The sequence below is a fragment of the Anopheles funestus genome, chromosome 2RL (assembly GCF_943734845.2).
Source record: "Anopheles funestus chromosome 2RL, idAnoFuneDA-416_04, whole genome shotgun sequence".
Taxonomy (NCBI): Eukaryota; Metazoa; Arthropoda; class Insecta; order Diptera; family Culicidae; genus Anopheles; species Anopheles funestus.
This window is the reverse complement of record NC_064598.1, coordinates 13,923,894-13,947,682: the sequence shown is the minus strand read 5'-3', so window position 1 is coordinate 13,947,682 and position 23,789 is coordinate 13,923,894. Positions and strand designations below refer to the sequence as shown.

The 23,789-nt window shown below is 45.8% G+C and overlaps 7 protein-coding genes and 1 long non-coding RNA gene across 10 annotated transcripts in view; 3 read left to right on the top strand and 5 right to left on the bottom strand.

Moving 5' to 3' along the window:
• LOC125765206 (uncharacterized) overlaps window positions 1-23,789 on the bottom strand; it is a 361,639-nt gene that overhangs the window by 196,721 nt on the left and 141,129 nt on the right. The window lies entirely within an intron of this gene.
• LOC125764966 (delta-1-pyrroline-5-carboxylate synthase) lies at window positions 536-8,294 on the top strand. The gene is made up of 6 exons (XM_049429733.1): window positions 536-1,057; window positions 5,341-6,331; window positions 6,394-6,635; window positions 6,741-7,224; window positions 7,300-7,581; window positions 7,654-8,294. The coding sequence occupies exons 1-6, from the start codon at window positions 935-937 to the stop codon at window positions 7,911-7,913; spliced, it is 2,382 nt and encodes a 793-aa protein (XP_049285690.1). The 5' UTR covers window positions 536-934; the 3' UTR covers window positions 7,914-8,294.
• Window positions 8,639-9,882, bottom strand: LOC125765135 (nuclear receptor-binding factor 2-like). Its single transcript, XM_049430028.1, has 2 exons — window positions 9,757-9,882; window positions 8,639-9,684 (listed from the first exon to the last, which is right to left on the bottom strand). Exons 1-2 carry the CDS (start codon window positions 9,778-9,780, stop codon window positions 8,968-8,970), a joined length of 741 nt encoding a protein of 246 aa, XP_049285985.1. The 5' UTR covers window positions 9,781-9,882; the 3' UTR covers window positions 8,639-8,967.
• LOC125764934 (uncharacterized) lies at window positions 10,056-14,121 on the top strand. The gene is made up of 3 exons (XM_049429674.1): window positions 10,056-10,318; window positions 10,391-13,586; window positions 13,667-14,121. Exons 1-3 carry the CDS (start codon window positions 10,222-10,224, stop codon window positions 13,746-13,748), a joined length of 3,375 nt encoding a protein of 1,124 aa, XP_049285631.1. The 5' UTR covers window positions 10,056-10,221; the 3' UTR covers window positions 13,749-14,121.
• LOC125765087 (MAPK/MAK/MRK overlapping kinase-like) lies at window positions 14,066-15,929 on the bottom strand. Its single transcript, XM_049429955.1, has 6 exons — window positions 15,656-15,929; window positions 15,375-15,579; window positions 15,096-15,312; window positions 14,578-15,032; window positions 14,394-14,505; window positions 14,066-14,326 (listed from the first exon to the last, which is right to left on the bottom strand). Exons 1-6 carry the CDS (start codon window positions 15,675-15,677, stop codon window positions 14,159-14,161), a joined length of 1,179 nt encoding a protein of 392 aa, XP_049285912.1. The 5' UTR covers window positions 15,678-15,929; the 3' UTR covers window positions 14,066-14,158.
• LOC125765164 (uncharacterized) lies at window positions 16,076-16,980 on the bottom strand. The gene has a single exon (XM_049430070.1). It carries the CDS (start codon window positions 16,765-16,767, stop codon window positions 16,195-16,197), a length of 573 nt encoding a protein of 190 aa, XP_049286027.1. The 5' UTR covers window positions 16,768-16,980; the 3' UTR covers window positions 16,076-16,194.
• Window positions 17,143-21,223, top strand: LOC125765139 (DCN1-like protein 4). Of its 3 annotated transcripts, XM_049430035.1 has the most exons (7): window positions 17,143-17,331; window positions 17,701-18,096; window positions 18,782-18,879; window positions 19,123-19,376; window positions 19,448-19,655; window positions 19,741-19,838; window positions 20,453-21,223. In XM_049430035.1, the coding sequence occupies exons 2-6, from the start codon at window positions 18,005-18,007 to the stop codon at window positions 19,806-19,808; spliced, it is 720 nt and encodes a 239-aa protein (XP_049285992.1). In that variant the 5' UTR covers window positions 17,143-17,331; window positions 17,701-18,004; the 3' UTR covers window positions 19,809-19,838; window positions 20,453-21,223. The 3 variants fall into 3 exon arrangements, with proteins under 3 accessions (XP_049285992.1, XP_049285991.1, XP_049285993.1); XM_049430034.1 differs by having other exon boundaries at window positions 17,147-17,331; window positions 19,741-21,223; XM_049430036.1 differs by lacking the exons at window positions 17,143-17,331; window positions 17,701-18,096 and adding an exon at window positions 18,415-18,695 and having other exon boundaries at window positions 19,741-21,223.
• LOC125765128 (protein FRG1 homolog) lies at window positions 21,211-22,257 on the bottom strand. Its single transcript, XM_049430020.1, has 3 exons — window positions 22,123-22,257; window positions 21,478-22,059; window positions 21,211-21,411 (listed from the first exon to the last, which is right to left on the bottom strand). Exons 1-3 carry the CDS (start codon window positions 22,179-22,181, stop codon window positions 21,264-21,266), a joined length of 789 nt encoding a protein of 262 aa, XP_049285977.1. The 5' UTR covers window positions 22,182-22,257; the 3' UTR covers window positions 21,211-21,263.

Genomic DNA, 23,789 nt, shown 5'->3' with positions numbered 1-23,789 from the left:
CATACCGGATCTCCGTACCTAACATAAAGGTAGACATGAATGTTCGAAACGGTTCCTAAACACGGTCTCACCCTACGGTACAAAGTCCAGTCGCTCAGCAAGACCTGCGGGAACCTGTGGGATCCGGCGTTGTCTGTTTGGGTTTAACATGGTCGCAACACTTTCTACACCGTTGTGCGCGTGTGAGTAGATTCTATTTGACTGTGGCAAATCACAACACAAAAGTGGACGAAGTGATCTGCAAAAGACAGAGAGACACAGATAGAGCAAGAGCAAAACAGGGAAAAGCGTAAACGTAAACGAAGATTTCAAATATCAGCTGAACAGGCAAAAACCGCTACGTCCGATAAGGATGCTGCTGATGCCCCAGTAAGGTCTTACTGCATCCCGCACGGAGATGGAGGGAACGAGAGAGAGAGAGAGAGGGAGATCTCTTATCACATCCAAGTCCAAACCAAAGGTACCGGAACGGGTAGTACCGATGTAACATGAGGAAGAGCAACAAAAAAGTTTCCTCATCACCAATCGGACCGGTTAGCGATCAGTTGAGCTGTGTCGAATCGATCGGATAGACACATACGCCGGACACTCCGGAAAAGCACCGCATTGTCGTATCCCGCGGCACATCGTTCGCTTTCCAAACTCAACACCATTCCGTCCATACGTTCCAGCAATCCGATCCCACCGGAGAGCAACTTTTACGTTCGAGTTACTGTGAAAATGCTGTGACAGTGTGTCCGCCGTTGTGTGTTTTCCGCCATTCGGTGTACCGTGCCCGGAAGTGTACTTCTCACTCGAACCAAACCGAAAACAAAAACTGAAAAGTCCAACCTTTGCCCGTTGAGTTTCTATCGTTTGAATCGCTAAAGCGTAACGAGTTTCCGCCGTGTCGATACTTATTCACTTTTGAATACTTCACCGAACAGTGGCGTCAATGATGAGTTTCCTGAGGGCACTCAATCAGACCGGAAGGGTGCTGCGATTTGGACACCAGTTGCCGAAGCGTTACTTTTCCATCGTCGGAAGCCCGAACGTTAGTGCGTACCTTATCCAGCAGGTAAGTTGTCGCGTCGGTATGTTTGAGAAGCAATCTAATGGTGATGCTATCGAATGAGAATAGTTTGGAAAAATGTATAACTCAACTCCAAGTCCAAGGATGCGGTCTTGACATCGGTGTGCGTCACTCCGTAACGTGACTTTACCACGCGAGAACGAAAACGGTACAATTCCTCATAATCACAACCCTTACACTACTGCGATAACCCAATGGCGCGAGAAGCCACAATTGCCACACAATGTTTCGAGTTGTGATTGCTCAGAATATTCAATCACTATGAACTGGGCGCACGGTTCTAGTTCGTAGAGAAGGTCACAGCAATGGCCTCCAATTTCCAATAGCTAAATCTCACCATTGAATCTTCACTGTTCGAAACGCATTAACGATCTAATCACAACAAGGACAACGGCAACATAAAACACGGAAGATCAATTCCATTGTTCTGCCATTCTGGTCCTGTCATACAAACGCAAACAGTTCGCCCGAATAGCGTCATCCACGGCTAATCTGATATAGTGCAATCCGCAATAAATCTCACACGGCCGTTCGCCGTCCGCTTTGATTGATATTATCACACAATTCAACCCATCGTTCCTAATTAGTATCAAAAACGTACCCGACTGGAATCGGATTATTGGCAGCATCGAATCGATGCGGAGAAATAATTACCTGCAAATTATCAACGCAAACCTTCAGGACATTTCTGACTATCACTTCCCCCGACGCAGTCGTTTGGACAAAGGTTTGTTTGCCAATTGTTGCAGCCCCATTGATGCCTACTAAATCTAATTATCTTCGCATCGAGTGCCTAACTTTGCGAACATTGGTCGAACGAAAGCCTATGTTTGCGCACAGTAAATCTCCAACAAAAGCCAAAGTCTTCTCCTCCCTCCTCGGCAACTGGACAACCGGCCGTGAGAACTCCGTGTGCTGGGAGTGTTGTGCAGCTGTTTGCTTTTCCACCTCTTCCACGTCCTCGTACAGTATGGACGTACAGATCATCAGAGCGATCGGTGTGGAAATGTATTTGATTTGAAATTATATTCGAACAACAACTGCCTTGGACGATTGATTGATCTTATCGCCATCGCATCGAAGGGGGATCGATCCAAGACGCTATGCTTGATCCGCCCGCATGATTCGCCCGGTCCAGCACGCGCTGGCTGGAAACCTTGGGCTTCTCGTGCGGGTCCGGACGTGTAGAAGTTTTGTGTTTTGAGAACCAACTGCAAAACAACCACTATCGGAAACAAAACACCAACATCCGAGCCTAAGGGAATGAGAGGGACGGTGGCGCTCATAATCAGAAATCGTGTCTTGCTCCGAATAACAGGAAGGGTGTCCATGTTTGGACTCCGGCATCGGAGGCACACAAACACACTTTCCAGTCACGTTCCGGCAGACTTCCCGGTCGGTTCCGCACGGTGATAGCTTTGATTGCCTGAGTGACGTTCCACGCAGATTAGCCCACGACCGCTTCCCCCATTGGTTCCCCCTCAAAACCGGTACAATCTAATTTCGTAACTTTCTAATCGTGATATCGAGACGAAGCGAGACTTTTCTTTTGATGTGATGTGGCTGCCATGGCACTTGAAAGGGTTCCGCCCTCTCAATATCTACAATGTTGTATGGCAAATCCGTTGGTGTGATGTACGACAATATGGCAGCATTTGATACCTTCTGCACGTTACACACAGGATGATAGTACGACAGATTAGATGAAAGCATACGTTGTGTGGGATGTTCTGTTATATCCTGGCAGTGGAAGAACTACTTTGCACTTTCAACCTCTTCAGATGGAGTTGGAACTCACTTTGAAAGAAGACCAAACTGTTAATGCCGATTTCTAGAGTGCAAAGTCAACTTGTAAGAAAACTTTATTGCCACGCATACCTCCGTCCACCTGTATGTCTCACCTTAAAGGCACACTGCTTCATTACACTAAAGCTCAATACACATCGAGCATAGGAAATCACCATTATTTGCTTCACTTTTGTTCAATTTACGTAATTGCGCAAATTAAAAACGATAAAATCCTCAAGCCCACTTCAGTTCAGAAACTGTATGTCAACAATGAAACGTTCGCAACAGCATTTCTCCTATTTGCAGTGCATTTCGAATTCTATTGAGAGAGAGAGAGATTGCCAATAACTGAAGTGCTGCATAGCATGGCAAACATAATGCACCGAACGTGGCGCACCCAATACGACAAAAAGCGGAATGCGAATGCGTTAAAACAATCGTAAAATTTTAATAACTCTCCCACGCCGGTAACGGAAAGCAAACAATTTGGCATAATTATAATTTATTACGAAGCTGTTGTATTGCATTTTTCTTACCAGCGCCACACCATTCGTGTGCCCATTCGCTTCGGTCGTTTTGCAACGATAGCATCATGTGGAAATCAAATAAAATTCCAATTACTCCAGGCAAAACTCCGGATTCGACACATTGTGCTAAGGCGCACACCGTAGGCCATTCGACGGTACCCGACTAGTGCACGAGCGACACCGTGACAATACGAAACGAATCAAAGTAATTATAATGTACATCGAACATCCCAATAACCCAATGGCGATGGAGAATTAAAGAAAAACGGAAAAGAGAGAAGAATACGAGAAAAAAAAACGTGTAATGGAAAATCGAATAATAATGGAAAATAATTTCCGCCACGATTGTTGCACAAAATTACGCTTCACACCACGCACCATAATCCAGTCAAACGCGACAAACGAAAGCATTCGCAAGCGCATTTCCAGCGTACAGAGCTTTGTTGGCGCAATTTTGTTAAGCAAAAAGACGTTAAAGGAGATATACCTAGTTGTGTGCGGATATAAAACAAAACAAAAACCTTCATCCTTGCAAGCAGCATATGAAACGGTTCGTGTACGACCCTAGGGGAAAGTTGGTCTGGCAGTGTTAATTAACTTTCAACTGGATCGTCTTTGTCTACGGGGACATTTGAGACTTCATTTGAGCAAGGCAGGAAGAGGCAACTTTGCGAAATGCCAAAAAATAATCACTTTTCCCCGCGACGGCACAGAAGACGAGCCTTTTTTTTGCGTCACAAGTGCACAAATGGAGCTTATAAGCTTGCTTCTTCTAAATGCGCCAGACAGGCAAATCAAAAGAAATGGTTTGAAGATTCTTTTTCTTAAAGAGATAGATTAACGTATTTCGTAATTGTTAATGAAGGTAAGGCAAATTTTTCGCTCTCTCAAATCTCCTCTATCTCCCTTGAGACGATTTCCATTTTTAGCTCAAGGCGCAATTGAAATGAATTGCAAACAAGCGCACGGAGCCGGCCCATCCAACACATTAATAACTGGCCCAACCCTTGCACAGACAGGATCCGGATGGTTTCGAACAACTCCACAGCGTAATGAGCGAAAAAGGATCCATTCGGGATCGGGGGCATACTAGAAATAATGATACGAAATGCTTTCCCACAACGATTTACTTCTTGCCGGACCTTCGCATTTGCACCGAGCGGCGTCTGTAACAATAAACAAAAAAAAAGAAATATCAAAAATGGATGCTAATAGTGGGCCCGCGTACGGTTTGATACGGAAAACGAACCAACCAAAGGCATCACCAAATAGTCCTAAAAACCGGTGAAAAAGAATGACCAACAAAAAAGAAAAAAACAACCTCCGGGGCCTCCGAACTGAGGAGCAAGGAATTTGTGAGTACGTTTGAAAATGCCTGCCGATGGAAAAAGTTTTCGCTTTCCGCGAGAATCTTCTGTCGGAGATGCTCGTGGAATCTGTGCGTATCTTTTATCGAGCTTGATGAAAAAAGTTTCGATTGTTTTCCGATATGATATTGCCGTTTTTTTACAAGCGACGAAGGTTTGCACCCCTTTTTTTACGTACTCTGAATACTAAAACGAGTATTAGAAACTTTTTTTTTGTTGGTCGCCGTGGTGCCCAAGCCACGTGTCCTTCTACCACTACGTGCGATGTTCGTGTAATGCAATCAAAAGCATGTTGATCGCCTACTTCATGTTTGTTTGTTTTTTTTTTGTGGGGCTTTGTGTTGTGAAAAGTTGTTTAAAATTTCATAACACTTGTCTCCACAGCAACGTATACGTTTTTGGGGTATTTTTGGGTAAGATCTACCAACGATAAACAAGTGGCAAGCTGGATTTGGTACCTGGCTGGCTTTACCACCAACAAGTAGAAGGACACAACAAAATGTACCTTAATCCACCTCAATTAAACTGTCCCTTCTAGAAAACAAACAAAAGTGACCATTTTTGTTCCCTCGGTTTCTCCCCATAGGCCAACAAAGCGAAAAACGTTAACCGTACTTTGCACGGACTTCACGAACGAAAACAGGCCACCTTCAACGAGCGCAGCCAGCTGAAGTACGCAAGACGACTTGTGGTAAAGCTTGGCAGTGCCGTCATTACTCGCGAGGATGAACATGGTCTTGCTTTGGGTCGTCTTGCTTCCATCGTGGAGCAGGTGGCCGAATATCACGTGGAGGGTCGCGAATGTATCATGGTAACGAGCGGTGCCGTTGCGTTCGGTAAGCAAAAACTTACCCAGGAGTTGCTGATGTCGCTATCGATGCGTGAAACATTATCGCCGACGGATCATACGCGTCAGGATGCTGGTACGATGGTGGAACCGAGGGCAGCCGCTGCGGTAGGTCAATCTGGTCTAATGTCGCTGTACGATGCAATGTTCGCCCAGTACGGCATCAAGATTGCACAGGTGCTGGTGACTGAGCCGGACTTTTACAATGAAGAAACGCGCAAGAATCTCTTCAGCACACTGTCGGAGCTGATCAGCCTCAACATTGTGCCGATCATCAACACGAACGATGCGGTCGTTCCGCCAATGTTTATCGTCGACCAGGAAGTGTCGGCTACGGGCAAGAAGCGTGGCATACGCATTAAGGATAACGACAGTTTGGCGGCACTGTTGGCAGCCGAAATTCATGCCGATCTGCTGATCCTGATGTCGGACGTGGATGGCATTTATAACAAGCCTCCGTGGGAGGATGGTGCACGGCTGATGCACACGTACACCGCCGGTGATAAGAATCTGATCAAGTTTGGCGAAAAGTCTAAGGTCGGTACCGGTGGCATGAACTCGAAGGTAATGGCAGCGACTTGGGCGCTGGATCGTGGTGTGAGTGTGGTGATCTGCAACGGTATGCAGGATAAGGCCATCAAGAGCATACTTACCGGGCGTAAGGTGGGCACGTTCTTTACTGAGTCTACCACCGAGAAGGCCACACCTGTGGAACAAATCGCTGAAAATGGTAAGCCATTTAAGATCAACTAAGTAAACAAGTTCACTGCACGTCATTTCCCTCCCCCATAGCTCGTACTGGTAGTCGCGTTCTTCAGAATCTCACGGCGAACGAACGTGCACAGGCCGTAAACACACTGGCGGATCTGCTCGTATCACGCCAATCACAAATTCTTGACGCCAACGCGAAAGATCTCGATGAGGCAAAGAAGTCCGGTCTAGCGAAGCCTCTTCTTTCACGACTATCGCTGACTCCCTCCAAGTTGGAAAGTTTGGCCAAAGGACTGAAACAGATCGCCGACGACAGTCACAAGGTAAGCTTACTACGATTACTACTGTTTCTATCCAGAGGTTGCTTTGTCGGTAAGAAATGGTAGCTTACTCTGTTGCTTTTACTTTTCACTCTTTCCCGAACGCAGAACGTGGGTCGTGTGATCAAACGTACCAAACTAGCTGATGGACTCGAGCTGAAACAAGTCACTGTCCCGATCGGTGTGCTGCTGGTCATATTCGAATCCCGTCCAGATTCACTGCCACAGGTGGCCGCCCTTGCAATGGCTTCCGGTAATGGATTACTTCTGAAAGGTGGCAAGGAAGCAGCACACAGCAATCGGGCACTGATGGAACTGGTCAAAGAGTCTCTCGCACCTACGGGAGCATCAAATGCGATCTCCTTAGTATCGACCCGCGAGGAAATTAGCGATCTTCTCTCGATGGACCAACATATTGATCTGATCATCCCGCGTGGATCGAGTGAATTGGTGCGCAGCATTCAAGAAAAGGCCCAACACATTCCGGTGATGGGACATGCTGAGGGTATTTGTCATGTGTACGTCGATCGGGAAGCGGATCTAGACAAGGCTCTGAAGATCATTCGCGATTCCAAGTGTGACTATCCGGCGGGTAAGTGATTGAATAGTGCAAATAGTTCCCATTTCGTTAATTCCTTCCTGCAATCTTCTTTACGCTTCATTACAGCCTGTAACGCAATGGAAACGCTTCTCATCCACGAAGATCTGCTGCAAAATAGTTCCTTCTTTACTGACGTATGCAATTTATTGAAGCGCGAAGGCGTTAAAATTAATTCCGGACCCAAGCTAAACCAGATGCTGACCTTCGGACCACCGCAGGCAAAATCGCTCAAGTTTGAGTATGGTGCGCTAGAGTGCAGCATTGAAGTTGTGAAAAATTTGGAAGAAGCTATCGATCACGTTCACGCGTACGGCAGTGGTCACACGGATGTTATCGTTACGGAAAATCGTACGTAAAAAGCTGCAAATGCTTACAGCAGTTAAACAGTTTAAAATATTTCCCATCCTCCTTTCTTTGCAGCCTCATCGGCCAACTACTTCCAGAGCAACGTCGACAGTGCTTGTGTATTTCACAATGCTAGCAGTCGCTTTGCGGACGGATTCCGCTTCGGTCTCGGTGCGGAGGTAGGCATATCCACCGCGAGGATACATGCCCGCGGGCCAGTCGGTGTCGAAGGGCTGCTCACGACGAAATGGATCCTCAGCGGTGTTGATCATACGGCTGCGGAATTTACCGATGGTTCACGTGCCTGGCTACACCAATCGCTACCAACCGATTAATCGGCGTAAGCTACAACATCCGATTATTACAATCCCTGGCCAACGTGCTCCCGTTTACAAAGTTTTCTTCACCAGCGTAATTTGATTGGCCATTTTAAATTGCCAACTTTTGATGTGTTTTTTTTTTATTATTTGAGTATGCCTTCCCTACACCCACGAACAGAAATGTTGCGATGTGTGCATTACGGATTGCGAGAAAGTATGTAATGCGCAACACAATCGAATAAACTCAATTAATTATCCTTACCACCGTATCATATTAGCGCGCCGCTGGAACATAATCGTTCGGTTCCACGTCGCCATCATCAGCGCAAGTGGGCTAAGGGGTAGTGTTTGGGTTGAAAATGAAATAAAAGCCGCCTGTAAATAACGATAGTTTAATTCCTTCGACCTATACGCGTTTTTTTTGTTCGTTTGCCCATGCCCTCTGTCCTTTCGCTTGTACGCTGCTAAGTGTATAAAAATTAAATTAATTTCATTCGTGCCTAATGAGCGTGCAATAAATTATGTACCACAGTTCGAAATTGAGGGGCCCCGAAATTTGGCCGGAATGATCAGTGGTTAATGTTACAAATTACGGTTCATTTCATTGCCGAGCGTTTGTTGCCAGTTTCGGCAGGCGATCTTGCGAAGGACGCGTCCATGATTATGGGGCACATTAATACGGTAAACATTAAGCGTCATCACATTATTTTGCTGACCACTCATGCACTAACCTCGAACGACCATATCACAATCTATCCGTCTGTAATTAATCTTTATTAGCGATAGTTACACATCGAGCCTAACCAATAACAACGCAAGCACAGATACGAGGGGAAAGGCTTGCTGTCCGCTTTTGTACAAAATATTTACAACTCTACTAACCCCCATCTCTTGCCGCGAACCACCGGCACCTTCCTACAGCGGTGTGTTTGTAATTTAATGTAAATATATAAGTAGTGTTATCACATCCTTGCAACACTGTTTCATCAAACTGTATTGCCACCGACGAGCCGACACCAGGGACACGGTACAAAGGTTAGCCTGGGCTTCATGCCATCCACGCCCCCGCTCAATGATTGTCAAAGTCCGACAAATCAAACACGGGCATTTCGAGCGGTGCCAGTGTGGACAGATTGTCGTGCATCAGTCCTATCGTATGCTTCTGTGTGCTGGGTCCACCCTTATTTGTGGTGCCCGACGATTCGGCATCACCAACACCTTTTCCACCGTCGGAGCTACCCGATTCCTTTTCCTTCTCGTAGTACCGTAACTTCTCACGCAGCTCCTCATTCTCGGTGGCGTATTCATCCACATTCTGTGACATCCGTTGGATCAGTATGTGCAGCGAGTGATTAAGCGCGATTAAATCGTGGACGGTTTTTGTACCACTGCTTCCCGCCGTCGTCGGTGGGTTGTTGGAGGCAATATTTCTACCTAATGATTCCAACAAACCATCCGTATCGTCCAGATTGTGGTAGATCGCTACTTGCAGTTCGTTGTATTTGTCCATTTTCTCGATCTGTTGGGCTAAAAATTCCGGGTTCTTACGACGCTGATAATCGAGCGCTCGTAGGTAACGATCGTACTGCTGCTTCTTCACCAGCAGCCAGTCAACCTGCTTCAGGTGGTACTTGCGCTGCAGCTGAAGCGACTCCTGCACGACCGTATTTGTCTGCAGCTTCAACGCTTCGTTGAAGTGAACAATGGCCTTGCGATGGCATTCGATGGCTTCGTCGAATCGTCGATTTTTTGCACAGTTTTCCGCCCGCCTACCGTACATGTGAGCCTGCAAACAGGTGTGACGCTTGCTTTAGTCGCTGATATATCTTTGAAGATTGTGAATCCAGTTAAAAATTACCCTATTTAGGTGTGAATTTTCCATCGCATCACAGCACAACCACAACGTAAACAAACTTTCACCAGCAGCGCAGCTGCTTTGTTTTGGAACCGTACAAAACAGCTGATTCGCCTGTTTGACAGTGTTGCCAAACGGTTCGATGCGGGCAAAACTCGCGACCAGCTGTCACTCTTATTTCGCCACATTGTTCTATTTACGTGTTTGTTTTTACGTCGTTTTTATCACTGTACTCCCGAAATATCCGCGCGTTATTTTGTAGTTTTATTTAGTAAATGTTTGATAGTGCCCATTTGCTTATCAGTGCACATTACTGTAGTATGAAGAGCAATCGGTTGAGCATATATCAGCCTAGCAATTCAACGGAGGAGCGCACAAGCTGATAAACGAACAACTACCTATTCGTGCAATACTGGATACCCATCCCAAAATCGTTATCTACAGAACAAACCCAAAGCAAAGTTTAGAATGTATAGGGACGAAATTTTAGCACACCTCACTGAAATGTTTGGCGATCACATTGACCAGCAACGAATAATTGCTACGATCGAGAGATACGACGATTGTAAGTAGAAGATCATCGGCAAGGTTACATGTTTCGTGATCCTATCCTTTCTCTTTCTGCATGCTACCGTAGTAAATGCTTGTGTCGAAGCGCTGTTACGGGACGAGGAACAAGCTGGTTCCTTCCCGGAACTGAAAAGTACTGCCGATAAACTGCCAACAGCCTTACCCGCCGATGACAATGATTCCGTTAACGGGCCGGATCGTTCGACCGGAGCCACCCGCAAGCAAGTGAACATAGCCAAGAACGATGCAGCAGAAATGACAACGAGTTTCGCATCCCTTCTGCAGAAAGGAAACTTTCCTATACAATTTCAACAGCCCCCAGCTCCCAGCAACAGCCAACAGTCAAGGATCGCCGGGAAACATAAGCCCGCTGAGCAGCCGGCGAACTTTCAAAACATCCTCGACATGGTGTCTCAAGGTTATCGCGTTATGGTGCTTATGCGAGGAGCACCGGGCAGTGGCAAATCTTACCTATCGCGTACGCTTATCGACCGCACTTCTGGCGGTGATTATCGTAATCACATTTTTAGCGCCGACGACTATTTCATGGTGAACGGAGTGTACAAATTCCAGCCCGATGCAATAGATTCTGCGCATCGTTTTAATCAGCAAAACGTGCTAGCGAAGGCACGTGATGGATGGAGCCCGATCGTGGTGGACAATACGAACATGCAATTGTGGGAGATGTTCGAGTATGTGAAAATTGCTGCCGCCCACGGCTACTTCCTCGAGGTGCTCGAACCGACAACACACTGGCGGAATAATAGCCGCAGCCTAGCGATACGGAACACACATGGCGTTCCGGAGCCGAAGATTAAGAACATGCTGCAAAAGTATGAGAAGCTCACCAATGTGCAGGAGCTTTATCGCATGTGTAAACTCGAGCACGCACTTTACATTCCGGTTAAGATGCGCCACTATCCCATCCTACCGAGCGACTTGCCTGTGCCAGCGGAGGAATCGGCTAATTCCGTACCGCAGGCTACGAAGTGGTGTGAACCCTGGGGCGACATGACAAAAGCAACAAAAGACAATTCAAAGCAAAAGCCAAACGATCGGTTAACCGATCTGTCGGCTATACCACCGCCCAAACCACCTCGCGATCCGCAGAAAATCGGTACACCGGTAAAGGTGGCACCGCGGTACCACAAAACGATTGAGGAAGAGACCGATCTCGGGGCAGCGGGAGGTTGCGATGCTCTAGACGAGGATAATTTTTCCTGGGACTTTAGCGATTGGCGTAAAACAGACACAAACTGGAAACCCTACGATACGGAAAGCAATCAGTTCTGGGCATCGTCCGCGATTGAAGAGAAACAAAAACAAAACCAAGTACAAACGATGGACGTGTCGGCACTAGAAGCGCAACCAGAACGCGTAACAAATCCGCACCACGAACCGATCACGAACTTTCTCCTATCCAGCGTAAAGGAACCAACTAAGTTGCCGATGAAATTTCCTGAATCAGCACAAAAATCTAATCCGTCCCAGACTTCCCAGCCACCCAGGGAGAAACCATCGAAAAAGACCGACATGAAACGGATCGCGTTGACAAAACATAAGCGCGGTTGCCCGAATGAGAACACAAGCTTTTCGGAAATTTGTAATCTCTACTCAAAAATTCCGGAATCCTATCTGTGGGATCTGTTCGAGAAGTGCAGCGGTGATGGTGATTGGGTTGCAAACATACTGCTGGAGGAACAAAAGTCGGAAAACTTCGAAAGCTGTGCCGGAGTATCCCAAACACAGCCGAACGTCAAGGACAATCAAGGCGAGCCAGTCGATGTACTAACGGATACAACGGTCCGATGGAACTTGCTTGACTGCAACTGCAACGAACAGATTGCAAAGGACATATCGCAATCGGTGCTATCTTCGCTGGACAAAGTAGAAAGCGAAACGGAGCATCCTGCCAGTTACATGACTACCGAAGCATCCGGATATCTGTCACCGCGAGAGCCAGTACGCCGTGGCCAAGGACAGCGGGAATCTACACAGGCAATCAAGCGAGAAATCGAGGCACGTTTCGTACTGGGAAATGAACACTTCTCGGAACCGATTCAAAAGTTACGCCTAGCCAGACGGATTGTAACGGCCTCCGATGAATCTCCACCCGGAGAGATGCTAGATCTGGAAGCGCCTGACAAAGCCACGGACAGTGAGGTAGTTGCGCTGCAACTCGGTGTAGAATTGGTGCAGCAACTGCACGCCATCTTCAAGGATAAGCATTGTCCCAAATCGCTCGAACTGGAAAATGTACAGTCCGACCGGACGCGTGTATTCATGGCGACGGAAATGGCGGAACAATTGTATCTGCTTTTCCTCGATTCGTTCTACAGCTACACCGAGGAGGAGAAGTTGCTTAGCTTGCGGGAAGACGCCCGCATGGCACAGCTGATGCAGACGGAGGAAAAATATCCCGCCCTGTTTAAACCACCCAATCCGACGGGGGTTCCAAACCTGAAAGACATTATCGAGATGGAGGAAGCATTGGCGGCATATCAGAAGGAAACCAACGCAACCTGGCAGAGACCGCCGGATCTGGCCCAGCAGATGTCGCAACAGAAGCTGAAAGAAATGTTCCCGCACGTAAACGGCGATGATCTGGTTCAGATTCTAGCCGCGCACCATAATCGCTTCGATGAAACGGTGCAGGTGCTGAACGCCTCCATACCCGACAGCGTTCGGCAGCAGATGCTGGAAAAAGAAGAGCATCTAAAGCAGCGAGCCGAGAACGAAAAACAGAAGCTGCTTGATCTGTTTAGCTCACCCACCTTTGCGACACCCTCCCCGACGGGGTCTTCCAGCCTCTCCGGTGAGGAGGCGATCAATTTCCACTTGATCAAAGCGGAAGAATGTAGGAATTTGGCACAGCATCATCTCGATCTTAAGAACGAATGTCACGAAAAGACACGACAAGCGATACAGCGCAATGTGCCGGGGTTGGCCGATTACTACTCACAGATTGCACGTCTACATCGCACCAAGATCGACATGTACAACAGTAGAGCATCGAACTGCATCATGGAGGTGCACAAGCTGAAGCTGAACAATGATGCAGTGCTTGATCTGCACTATCTGCACTCGCAGGAAGCGTTACGCTGCTTGGAGCTATTCCTAGCCGAACATGCGTCCAATCTACTCAACTCCCAACAGCGCTTCAAAACGCTATACATCATTACGGGCCGAGGACTACATTCGGCCGATGGTAAACCAATCATCAAACAGCGCGTGAAGGCAATGCTTAGAGTAAAGAACATAAGGTAAGATGGATGATGGAAGAAACAATGCTACAACGGGCATTAATTAACGCGTTAATTTGCACTTTTTTGTTTGTTTGCAGATACACCGAGCTAAATCCAGGCTTCCTCAAGATCAAGCTTTATAATCGGGACGATCTCGAACAGCTTATGGTGACGGAGTAATGCGCTATTGAGGCGAACCGACCGTGTGTCGGGGTTAAAGTGTACTTAAAACAATGCCTCAAGCCGAAACCGGAAGCAGAAATCGAAACACGTCGATTCCACCGAAACCCGCTCTACACGTAATGCACGTGTAGCACGGGAAGGGAGAAACACGGCGAATTCGAATGTACCTGATTCAAAGTCATGAGTCACCCGCGAGTCATTTAGCGAATATAGAAAGCATCAACATGCTTGCGCACCAGAGCAGCATATAAATCGTTGTAGATTTGACTAGCCATAAACGAAACGATGAGGCGGTTATTTCAAAATCACGGACATTCTTTGGGAAGTAAGGGAAAATGTATAAAAATAAAATTTTATTACCAAATATAAAGTCACTTTCTGTTAGCCATTTTCACGAACTTCCTCGACTATTTAAATTTTTGTTTCTGCTTCTCCATTGACGCCGGATTCATATTCCATAAGCGTTCTTTCCGTTTATTAATCCTTTTTTGTTCGTCGACGGATAGAATGTGAAATGTATTGTTGCTGATGAAACTGACCACACTTGAAGTCGTCGAGACAGGACAGTTGTGATGCTACAAGAAAAAAACGGAAAAGAGGAGTTGAAATTGTGGCTTTAGTTTCTCTCGTAAGACACATTACCTTAGTTTTTCGTGTTGCATTGGAGGATGCTTTTATGGTCAAACTCGTTTCATCTGCAACGTAATGCAAGCTCTGATGGCTCATTGAGAATTTTGATAACGTTTTGTGTTTACTGAAATTATAATAGAAAAAGCCTCCAATTAAATAGGATTCGAGAAAACATGGTTCCCATCTTAGAACATACATTATTTCCTTAAAGTACACGTGCGTAACCAAGTTTTTTGCGCCGATGCGCCGATCAGGATAATATATTAGCATTTTTTTCATCAAATCGAGCCCGATTGGATTCATTAATGGGAGATGAAGCCGGAAGTCTATTCCTTTGCGTGTTGGAAATTTTAAATTGGCCAAATTTAATGGTCGAAATTGTTCCAGCATAGTGCTCGTTGGGGATCCTAGCAGCCTATGTATTGCATCCAGCATCTCGAGCTCATTTTCGCCCTGAAATAGTGGCTTCAGGGTGAGCATCTCATAAAAACAACACCCTACCGCCCAAACATCCATCTTGGGCCCGTAATGACCCAACGAGAGCATACACTCAGGAGCCCGATACCATCGGGTTGCAATGTAGATGGCCAAAGGGGGACATTTCGCTATGCGCTCCGCACTTCCAAAGTCAGCTAGTTGTAGAATTTCTTTCTAAAGAATATGAAATCTTATCAATTATCCACACTAGGTGCACGTTAGTTTATGGCCACTTACCCTGCCTACGATACCGCCGGTAATTTTTACCAAAATATTCTCCGGCTTAACGTCACGATGAAATATGCCGTTCTGATGAAGATGTCCCAGTCCTGTGACGATTTGGTACAGCATTTTACGGACTCGGCTTTCGGAAAATGGACGTGTTCGAGTTTGCATGTAATCGTACAAACTCATGTCCATCAAGTCCATGATTAAAGTTAGGCTACTCTTTTCACTGGCAGTTAAAAATGGAATATTAAATGCGACGTCTCTCTCATTCAATTACTACACACTTACAATACGTAGTCGAAAATGTGCATGATGTTCGGATGACTGGGTACGGATCGCATGAGCTGAATTTCAGGAAAAGCTACATCGCAATTCAAATCCGAACACGCATCGATCAGATGTTTGGCAGCATAGGATTTCCCCGAACGCCGACAACGCACGTGAAACACTTCGGAATAGGCTCCGCTTCCGATCTGTTTGATGATTTCATATCCTTAATAAGAAGAACCGATACAGCTAAGCCTTTTTTTCTTTTTTTGGTAAATCATCATACTAACTACAAATACTACCTGTAATGTTGGTACCACTCATCTTCGAATCGTTCCAGGGGGCCCAACGCAAACCTGTTTCTTGTTTTACATTTTCAAATCAACCAACTCGATATGAAAGGCGAGGTATTTTTGTTAGGTATAAAGTATTGCTACACATCGATCGATGTGTACTTAGATTGTGCATTTATTTGTGTCATGTAACGCGATAACACCAACGTTTAACCAAATTCCACCAGTGCTAACATCTACATGGCGGCAAGCTATTCTTCCGATGTTTCATTAACGTATAAAATCTCGAAAAAGGCACGACGTTCCTCTGCTTATAAGGTAAGTATTTTCCCCCGGGGTAGATCTCCATCTACCTACTGGAATGAAAATGAACCACATGGTGGTATCTTTCCGCTCTCGCTACTAGCTACTGTTAAGTATAAAAAATCATTTCTCGCTGTGCAATTATCATATTGCCATGTTGATATAAACAAGAAACCAAAACTATAAAACCTTTCACTACCTATAACCGCTAAACATGTTACAAACAAACCTACGGTCAGGCCTGTTCAGGGCATGTTCTCTTTCTGATCCGCTTTCTCACACAGCAGCGCTCGATTCCGTATAGATCGGCGGAACAGATTTCCCTTCGATTGAAACTCTTTCTTTGGTGGTGTTTCTAGGAACACACCCTCGAAAATGGTTTCCAAGTTCAGGCGGCTCCGGCTAACGTTCCCATCCGGTGGGGTCAGTCCAATACGGGCATGTATTTCGTCCAGCGTTACATATCCATCGGCCGGTTGCGCGCCAACTCCCGTCAGATGCTGTGTTGTTGGTGGCGGGGTCGCGTACGTCGGTGTGCTACAGCCCGAGTAGCTTCTTCCGGACTTCGGTACCGAAATCGGCGATTCGAATGATTCCTGTTCGATCGGCGAGAGTGACCGTGCCGACGGTGACATGGAGCAGGCAGAGAACGGAGGCATCTCGTCGAGCAAACTTCCTTCCACCACTTCGCTTCCATCATCCGATCCGTTGAATGGCGACAGGTACCCATCCTCATCAGACGACGTACTTTCATAGTCCTTTGGCACGGGTGGTTCTTTTTTAAATGCGGTCCTCGGCGGTGTTGTGACTGTGTTCATTGCGATTTGAGGTAGTACAAGCGGCACGTGGGTACAAGCGCTGGTTACAAACTATTGCAAACGTAATCGAGCGGGTAGATTTGTAAAAAAACACATCAATTCGATGCTACGCACAACACGGGTACAGAATTCCGCAGGTAAACGAGCGAGGACGCGAAAGCAGTTTGTTTTTTGGCAACACTTTGAATTTGTTTGACGTTTGTCACATTTGTGCTTTGTCTCACTCCCACTGATCCATAGTGTTCTCGCTCACTCTACCAAGTTCAACGCGTTTTGACAGCTGGTTGCATAGTCAAACCCCATGATGATGCTTTGTCACAGCAAGCAACGCAAGCCAGGGCTGGGTTCGACTATGTGATTACCGTCGTTTGTCAAGCTTCATCGTTTCCCTTCCCATTGCGTTGTTGAAAACATGAAAGCATAACCATCATCATCATCAGCAGGAGCAGCAGCAGCAGCATCAGCGCACGATAGCGACAAGTGTACTCTTTTTACCGTACCTGCTGACTACGTTTTCCAATCGTGCATTGTGCGATAGCCTGTATCAGCCAACGGCTTACGACGGTAAATATCCATTGCTCAGATTTCATCCACCGATTCCGGATTAACTGCTGTACCCCTGCTGATATCCGCTAGTATCCAGCAACGATGCTAACACCAGCGAACCCGACAGACAGATAGCTGGGGCTATTTATCCGGGTGAAAACGGCAGCTGTGAACGGGAAATGGGACGCATTGTAAGGATCTATCTTCCCAATACCGTCCTGCTCGTGAAGAGTCCAACACTTCCGGAATAATAATCAACGGAACCAGAATTTACTCAATATTGATTTTCATGACAGTATTGATTTTGCAAAGTTTACACACTGATAATGGTTCATTTGTCTTTCTTTTGCTACTTTCTTCACCGTGACATTGTGCCGTAACGGTCAGCTGGTTTGCTGAATCCATCTGCCTTAAACCTTCCTCGCTATCCGGAAGCTGCGTCCGAAGACGCCACACGATCTCTGCCTTCAAAGACTGATTGCAATAAGGTTGCTCGCTATTGTTGTTTGGAGGTTAAGGTGATTTGCAAAACAGTAAGCAGAGGAACCTGATGTGGAAGTAGTGGCATCGTATCGCAGCACAGTACGAAAGAGAGAAGGTTGCCCACAGGATATACCGGAAAGGATCGAACCATCGTCAGCAAGCGGCTTACAGTGCAAGCAGTGCAAGCTTCACAATTGACACATTACAAATGCCCAGAGGTAAACGTCGTCACGCCATAGACATGAGGCCCAGCGAAGAGGACCAACAGTCGACCAAAAGGCAACGAAATAGTTATCAAAGGTTCGTATTAAGGAGACGATCGATTTGTGTTTAGTGTCGGCCCCCGGGGGCTGTTTCCGTAGATCAACGATCTTTCGTATCAAGTGTAAAGCCCGTCTAGGCAAGCATATTTAATTTGAATATTCATTTCTCTAGCTATCGTTAGATGCTACCGCATTTTAGAATTTTTTCTCCCCTATCACTATCTCCCATCAACTGCCGTGATGTGCCGGGACGGTTCGTCAAGATCAACGCGTTAACGCTACGCTACGTCGGATCGCAGTTTGTGCTGCATGGCGCGTCTTTTTTAAAAAAAGATCAACATGATATTTTTAGCACACAGGCACACGGGTCCGCTGCGAACGCAAATTGCTCTTCCTTCCTAATTTTCACTTTCCATTTGTCAGTGAAACGCCGTCCACGAAGCAAGCACATCTAGTGAGGGGTTACGCTACCCGCACGATAACAGTGATAATTTTTTGCCTATAAGTGTTTTTTTATTTTTCTCTCGGAATAACTCGCGTTTGTCCGATGTGCAACACATTCACAGTAGGGCGAGTGTTTAGTGCGTTTCTCGATTGATCTGTCAACGAAACGAGATTAACGATGGGTGACGGAATGTACAGCTGGTTTTGTGGATACACTTTTGCGGCAAATATGCACTGACATGGTTTGTTTTGGTGTTACTTTTCCATTTCGTTTGCAGCTCTAGGCGTTACAGTAAATCGGAAGACGCCTTCAGTCAGAAGCGATGCCTTGCCTGGTTCCGGGAGTACACCACACCGGACGATACGGACACTTTAGGTGAGTTGAAAGATTCCGTGAGCATTCGCGTCCACTGCAAGATGTGTGCTAATGTATTAAGTAATCACAAAATCGGCTATTTGTCTCTTTGTGTCCTACCTCCGGTTTTGTGTTCGTAAACAAAAGATCTAATTTTAGAACCGTATCGGAAGTAGCATTTCAACGTCGCTTCCGTTGACTTTCGGTGCGAACGGGCAACTTGTTTCGAAGGACATTATAAAATTCATTTCATTATTCTTTTAGGGCCGGAAGGTATGGAAAAGTTCTGCGAAGACATTGGCGTGGAACCGGAAAATGTGGCAATGCTTGTGCTGGCGTACAAGATGGGTGCCAAACAGATGGGCTTCTTTACGCAGAGCGAATGGTTGAAGGGTCTAACGGATCTGCAGTGCGACACAGCCTTCAAGGTGCAGTGCAAGCTGGAGTATCTAAGAAGCATGCTCAACGACCCGAACTCGTTTAAAATCATCTACAGATATGCGTATGATTTTGCAAGGGTAAGTGCGTCGCTACGCGACCAGCAAGGGTTGTCCCCACTTTTTATGTCCCTGTTCAATGTTCCCACCAGGATAAAGACCAGCGTAGTATGGATATTGACACGGCGAAAGCAATGCTACAGCTACTACTCGGCAAACATTGGCCACTATACGCACAATTTGCCCAATTCTTAGAGCAGTCCAAGTACAAAGTGATCAACAAGGATCAGTGGTGTAATATTCTAGAGTTTTCCCGCACCATCTCCAACGATCTAACAAATTATGACGTCGATGGAGCTTGTAAGTACATTATAGCGGTTGGTGCCGACGTTACCCTCGCCAAGATATTGATACCCATTTCCTTTTTGTTTTGTGCACATTTCAGGGCCCGTAATGCTCGATGAGTTTGTAGAATGGTTAAGACAATTAAGAGCCCAGTCAACAATTAGCTGAGGCTTGCTGCGTTAGAAGCCGGGTCCGGAAGTAAGTTAGTACGAATGCAGACAACCAGTAGGAGATAAAGCAAGAGCAAAACCCTACGCCTACATCCACCAACACAGACATCGATACTATCCATTCGTAATGCCTCTCTTTTTCAAATTCAAAACAACGCTCGTTGAATCTCCACCAAGAGGTCTAGAGATGCCATGGCACACAATAACCAACGTTTGGTTGGCGAGCAGGGTGTCAATACTGAACGTAAATTCTTCCCCAACACTGATGTGAACCGTGAACTGTGTTGGGCAGAAAGTGATACATTTTTGATAAGATCATTTTCTGTTTTTGGATTACTCTTTTCTATTGTAGATATTAAAACGGATTGTGTTCGTGTGATGAAACGTTCTAACATATACGTTTACGTTTTGCTGTATACACTAATGGAACACATGTTCTATAGCACATTATGTTTTTACCTATGTTTATGTTCATTTTTAGCAAACACATGGTAGGTTCATGACAGACATATATAGCAAGATCGTTTTCTCCTCTGTATATCGCGCATCTCAGCGTTATTAGCCTCAAACGAAACCAAAAATAGCGGAACGAAATGATAGTTTTTGCAACATTTGTTTTGTTTTGTTTTTTGTTTTCCACAGCACAATCCAATTTTCTTTTTACAATGCAATACGATGAGATAGGGTTTAAATGCAAGCATACAAACGGAAACGCTCATGGGTAAAGGGAAATAGAACTGAGGTGAACTGTGTGAGTGAGTGAATATTAAGGAAAGGAACAATAAACGAAATTGTTTATGATAGATAAAGTATCCCGGGCCGGTTCCAATCGAAAGGAAAAACCATAGCAAACAACACAACACTCCTAATACGTCCATGAGCATGCAAACGGCTGCTACGAATGGCGGAAGTGAAAAGACCATAAGAAACGAAGCTGCTTACTGCAGGTTATTAACGACTAGCTTCACGTGACTGCACGAAACTGTGTACGATGAGCACAGTGGTACACAATCTGGCTCGAACGAACTGATATTCCAATAACACTGAAAAGAGTCAAACGAGAAAGATGGTGACGATGGTGGCGCATGAACTGGATACTAAAAAAGTAAAACCTCCCGTAGGTTAAAAGACAGTAATCAAACAATAGAAGGAGAAAAAACTCACATAAACATAAAATAGTTCTTTATCGAAATTCGGTTTAGCTCGTAACACGGTTTTTGGCATAAACATAAATACGAAATTCATGGGAAAAACAAATCATTATTATCACTATTGGAAAGCAACCACTATACTCACGTAAAATCAAACTAACAGCAGGAGCAAAATACGGAGCAAGAACGAAGTACCCCGAGACCAGGTGAAGCTCGGCAATAATACAACATAAAATAAAAGTCCAAACATACTTTATCTTAACCATCGTCCGTGCACAGTTTATTATACGGTGAGAATGTCCTTATTTGCAGTATCTATCCGCTTTCATCTTACTTCGGCGATCCAGCAACGCCTCATGCAGTGCTCCTTCGTCCTTTGCCTTTTTCAGAGCAACTTTGTCCTCGTTGCTGACGCGTATCTTTTTATCTTGGAATTTCTGAAACTTTTTCCTAAAATAAAGAATGTTTTCTTTAGGTAAATTTAACACATTCTTTAAGTGGAAAAAAAATACTTACACATAGTTTAATTCGACTTGGTCTAGATTGCCCGATTCCTCGGCGGGCAGCTCCTTGTTGGAGATATCTTCTCTGCCAGCACAGCTTCTAATCATGCACACTTCATCGCTGCCGACCTTTTTCTTGATGGCTACTAGCGCATCATCCTCGGGGTCCACCGATACAAAACATCCGTTCGCAGCGAGCAAAGCCATTTTGCCTTGGTCAAACACCGGCTCGAACTGTTCCAATGCCGACACGGCATCTGAACGACCCGTTATCATCCCATCCTTTTCCGCCTTCAGGTACTTGCCGTAACCGGACTTGAATGCGACCTTCTGCTCGTTGATCAGTACGGCACTGAATATTTCTTCCGGATCCGGTGGGTCACCTTCGTTGTGGGGTGCACCCAGCGTAAAAAGCCCATTGTCCAACGCCTTCACGTAAGCTTGCTTATCAAACTGAAGCGCAATCGAACCGGTAATATCACTGGTTTTTGTCACTATCCACCAGCCACCGTGCTTTACCGCATCCGTGTCGACGACGAGCGCACGCTTTGCTTCCTTATCCTTCTTATCCTTTTTGTGTTTTCGCTTCGTGCCTCTGAAAAGATCGTTTGCGTATAGAATGTTGTGTTGTTGTTGGTTAAAGCACTATGAAACATACTTTGAACTTTCCCCCTTTAGGACCAGTTTACTAATTTTAGCTTTATTATATTCAGCCATTTTTTTTAGAGTTTCGTTTTGGTTGGATCCGAGTTTTGCTGTTCTAGTTCTAGTGGTAAACAAACGAAGACTGGCCGAGTTGACAGCAGCGTTTTGTTTACATCGTTGGTCATCTGTTTATAGCTCACATTTCAAATGCTTATTTGCTTTGCTAGAAGCGCAGCACTGCTACCTTTTCTGAGTTTATTATTCATCCTTCGCAAATATGGCAGTTTAAATTCAAATTTAAATAAATATAAATCACGTGCTAAACAACCACGTGGTTGTTAAAACCACTTACAAAAAAATTGGAAGAATACAATTGCACCGTATGTGTCTGTGTGTAGATTGACTTCAACATTTTTTCTGTATGCATAGAAAAGCTGCTTATCAAACTTACCGCTAGAAACCTACTTTCACTAAAATTGTTTAATCAACAATATTTAACTTCACTAATCTATGCAGTATCATCACCATTCACTCCATAAGCGGCATGCTAACAACTTCCGCTAACAGCAGGAGGTCCACGTTTTTTTTGCTCCGCGATTCCTGTCCCATCTCCAAAAACTCCAGGCTTTCAAAGTTTCCTGTTCCATCCTCTACAGCTCCATGCTTTCAATGTTTCATATCTGAATGGCATCTCCGTGTACAGACCGTTTTGTCCATTCCGGAGCCAAGCCTTCGGATGATGTGCGCTATCTGATGGCACTAACCTTGACGGAAGCTGCAATGAGGTAGATGAAGCAGAATGTGCTGAACAGTCGCAACTAGCTACCCTGCTAATAACGCACAATGAACTTCCCGTAGAACAACGAAGCCGCAAACAAGAACAACGGAAACCAGAGCAAAAAACAAAACGGATCTCGGTCAGAGTTTTAAGCTTCATCTTACCGCCAGGATCACCGCCGGTACCTGGTACCGACCGTTTTTAAGGCTCGCTGAAGCAGAATAACAAAACATCCGTAACACCCCATGCAGGGAGGGTTGCTTGAGGGGCGGGACAAGTGAGAAGAAAAAAAAACTTGCTTCCATTAATTTTATCCAGTTGGTCGCACAGTTTGAAGTGTGCCTGTTTTTGAGCTCAACCATAGCGCTGCCTTTACGCCTCGGCACAGCACTTGGGGACGGACACTTTGACTACAGGCTTTCGACACCCATGCCACCCACAACCTGGCCCCCACCAGCGAAAGCATTATGTTCTCCGGCGGTCCATTGTTTCTGGCTTGACGTTAGATCTTCGAAAGCGCTGAAGCTCTCGGTGCCTAAAACCAAACGCATTCATTGCCACGGACTCCGCGGACGACAGTGGTGGCAAAGAAGGCACGCGAAGGATGCTTCAACTCAAGCGACAACGGTCCAAGTACCCGCGAAGATAAGATGTACTCGATGGGTTATGTACTTCACAGAGATTTTACGACTGCTCGATTGTGGCGATCCAAGACACCGCTGAGTGTTGTCCGGGCAGCTGTGTTTTTGTGTCTTTGTCCTGTTGCGATTACACTTGTTGCTAGGAAGCGAAGCATGCGGCGGAAACCCTTTTAGCGGGTGTGAAGAAATGGATGGAAAAGTTACCAATCCACCCGGAGCATGGGACACTCGCTCACTCGGAATTGATACATACGAAGGCGA

Excerpts from the sequence above, each read along its gene's own strand:
- LOC125764966 (XM_049429733.1), top strand. The coding sequence starts at position 935 with ATGATGAGTTTCCTGAGGGCACTCAATCAGACCGGAAGGGTGCTGCGA. Across the intron at positions 1,058-5,340 it reads GTGCGTACCTTATCCAGCAG|GCCAACAAAGCGAAAAACGT; the intron begins GTAAGTTGTCGC and ends TTCTCCCCATAG. Across the intron at positions 6,332-6,393 it reads GGAACAAATCGCTGAAAATG|CTCGTACTGGTAGTCGCGTT; the intron begins GTAAGCCATTTA and ends CCTCCCCCATAG.
- LOC125765087 (XM_049429955.1), bottom strand. The coding sequence starts at position 15,677 with ATGAGTGGTACCAACATTACAG. Across the intron at positions 15,313-15,374 it reads CACATTTTCGACTACGTATT|TGAAAAGAGTAGCCTAACTT; the intron begins GTAAGTGTGTAG and ends TTTAACTGCCAG. Across the intron at positions 15,033-15,095 it reads CCGGCGGTATCGTAGGCAGG|AAAGAAATTCTACAACTAGC; the intron begins GTAAGTGGCCAT and ends CATATTCTTTAG.
- LOC125765139 (XM_049430035.1), top strand. The coding sequence starts at position 18,005 with ATGCCCAGAGGTAAACGTCGTCACGCCATAGACATGAGGCCCAGCGAA. Across the intron at positions 18,880-19,122 it reads GGACGATACGGACACTTTAG|GGCCGGAAGGTATGGAAAAG; the intron begins GTGAGTTGAAAG and ends TTATTCTTTTAG. Across the intron at positions 19,377-19,447 it reads ATGCGTATGATTTTGCAAGG|GATAAAGACCAGCGTAGTAT; the intron begins GTAAGTGCGTCG and ends TGTTCCCACCAG.
- LOC125765135 (XM_049430028.1), bottom strand. The coding sequence starts at position 9,780 with ATGGAAAATTCACACCTAAATAGG. Across the intron at positions 9,685-9,756 it reads AAAATTCACACCTAAATAGG|GCTCACATGTACGGTAGGCG; the intron begins GTAATTTTTAAC and ends ACCTGTTTGCAG.
- LOC125764934 (XM_049429674.1), top strand. The coding sequence starts at position 10,222 with ATGTATAGGGACGAAATTTTAGCACACCTCACTGAAATGTTTGGCGAT. Across the intron at positions 10,319-10,390 it reads GATCGAGAGATACGACGATT|TAAATGCTTGTGTCGAAGCG; the intron begins GTAAGTAGAAGA and ends ATGCTACCGTAG. Across the intron at positions 13,587-13,666 it reads CTTAGAGTAAAGAACATAAG|ATACACCGAGCTAAATCCAG; the intron begins GTAAGATGGATG and ends GTTTGTTTGCAG.
- LOC125765128 (XM_049430020.1), bottom strand. The coding sequence starts at position 22,181 with ATGGCTGAATATAATAAAGCTAAAATTAGTAAACTGGTCCTAAAGGGG. Across the intron at positions 22,060-22,122 it reads CTAAAGGGGGAAAGTTCAAA|AGGCACGAAGCGAAAACACA; the intron begins GTATGTTTCATA and ends CGATCTTTTCAG. Across the intron at positions 21,412-21,477 it reads CAAGTCGAATTAAACTATGT|GAAAAAGTTTCAGAAATTCC; the intron begins GTAAGTATTTTT and ends TCTTTATTTTAG.
- LOC125765164 (XM_049430070.1), bottom strand. The coding sequence starts at position 16,767 with ATGAACACAGTCACAACACCGCCGAGGACCGCATTTAAAAAAGAACCA.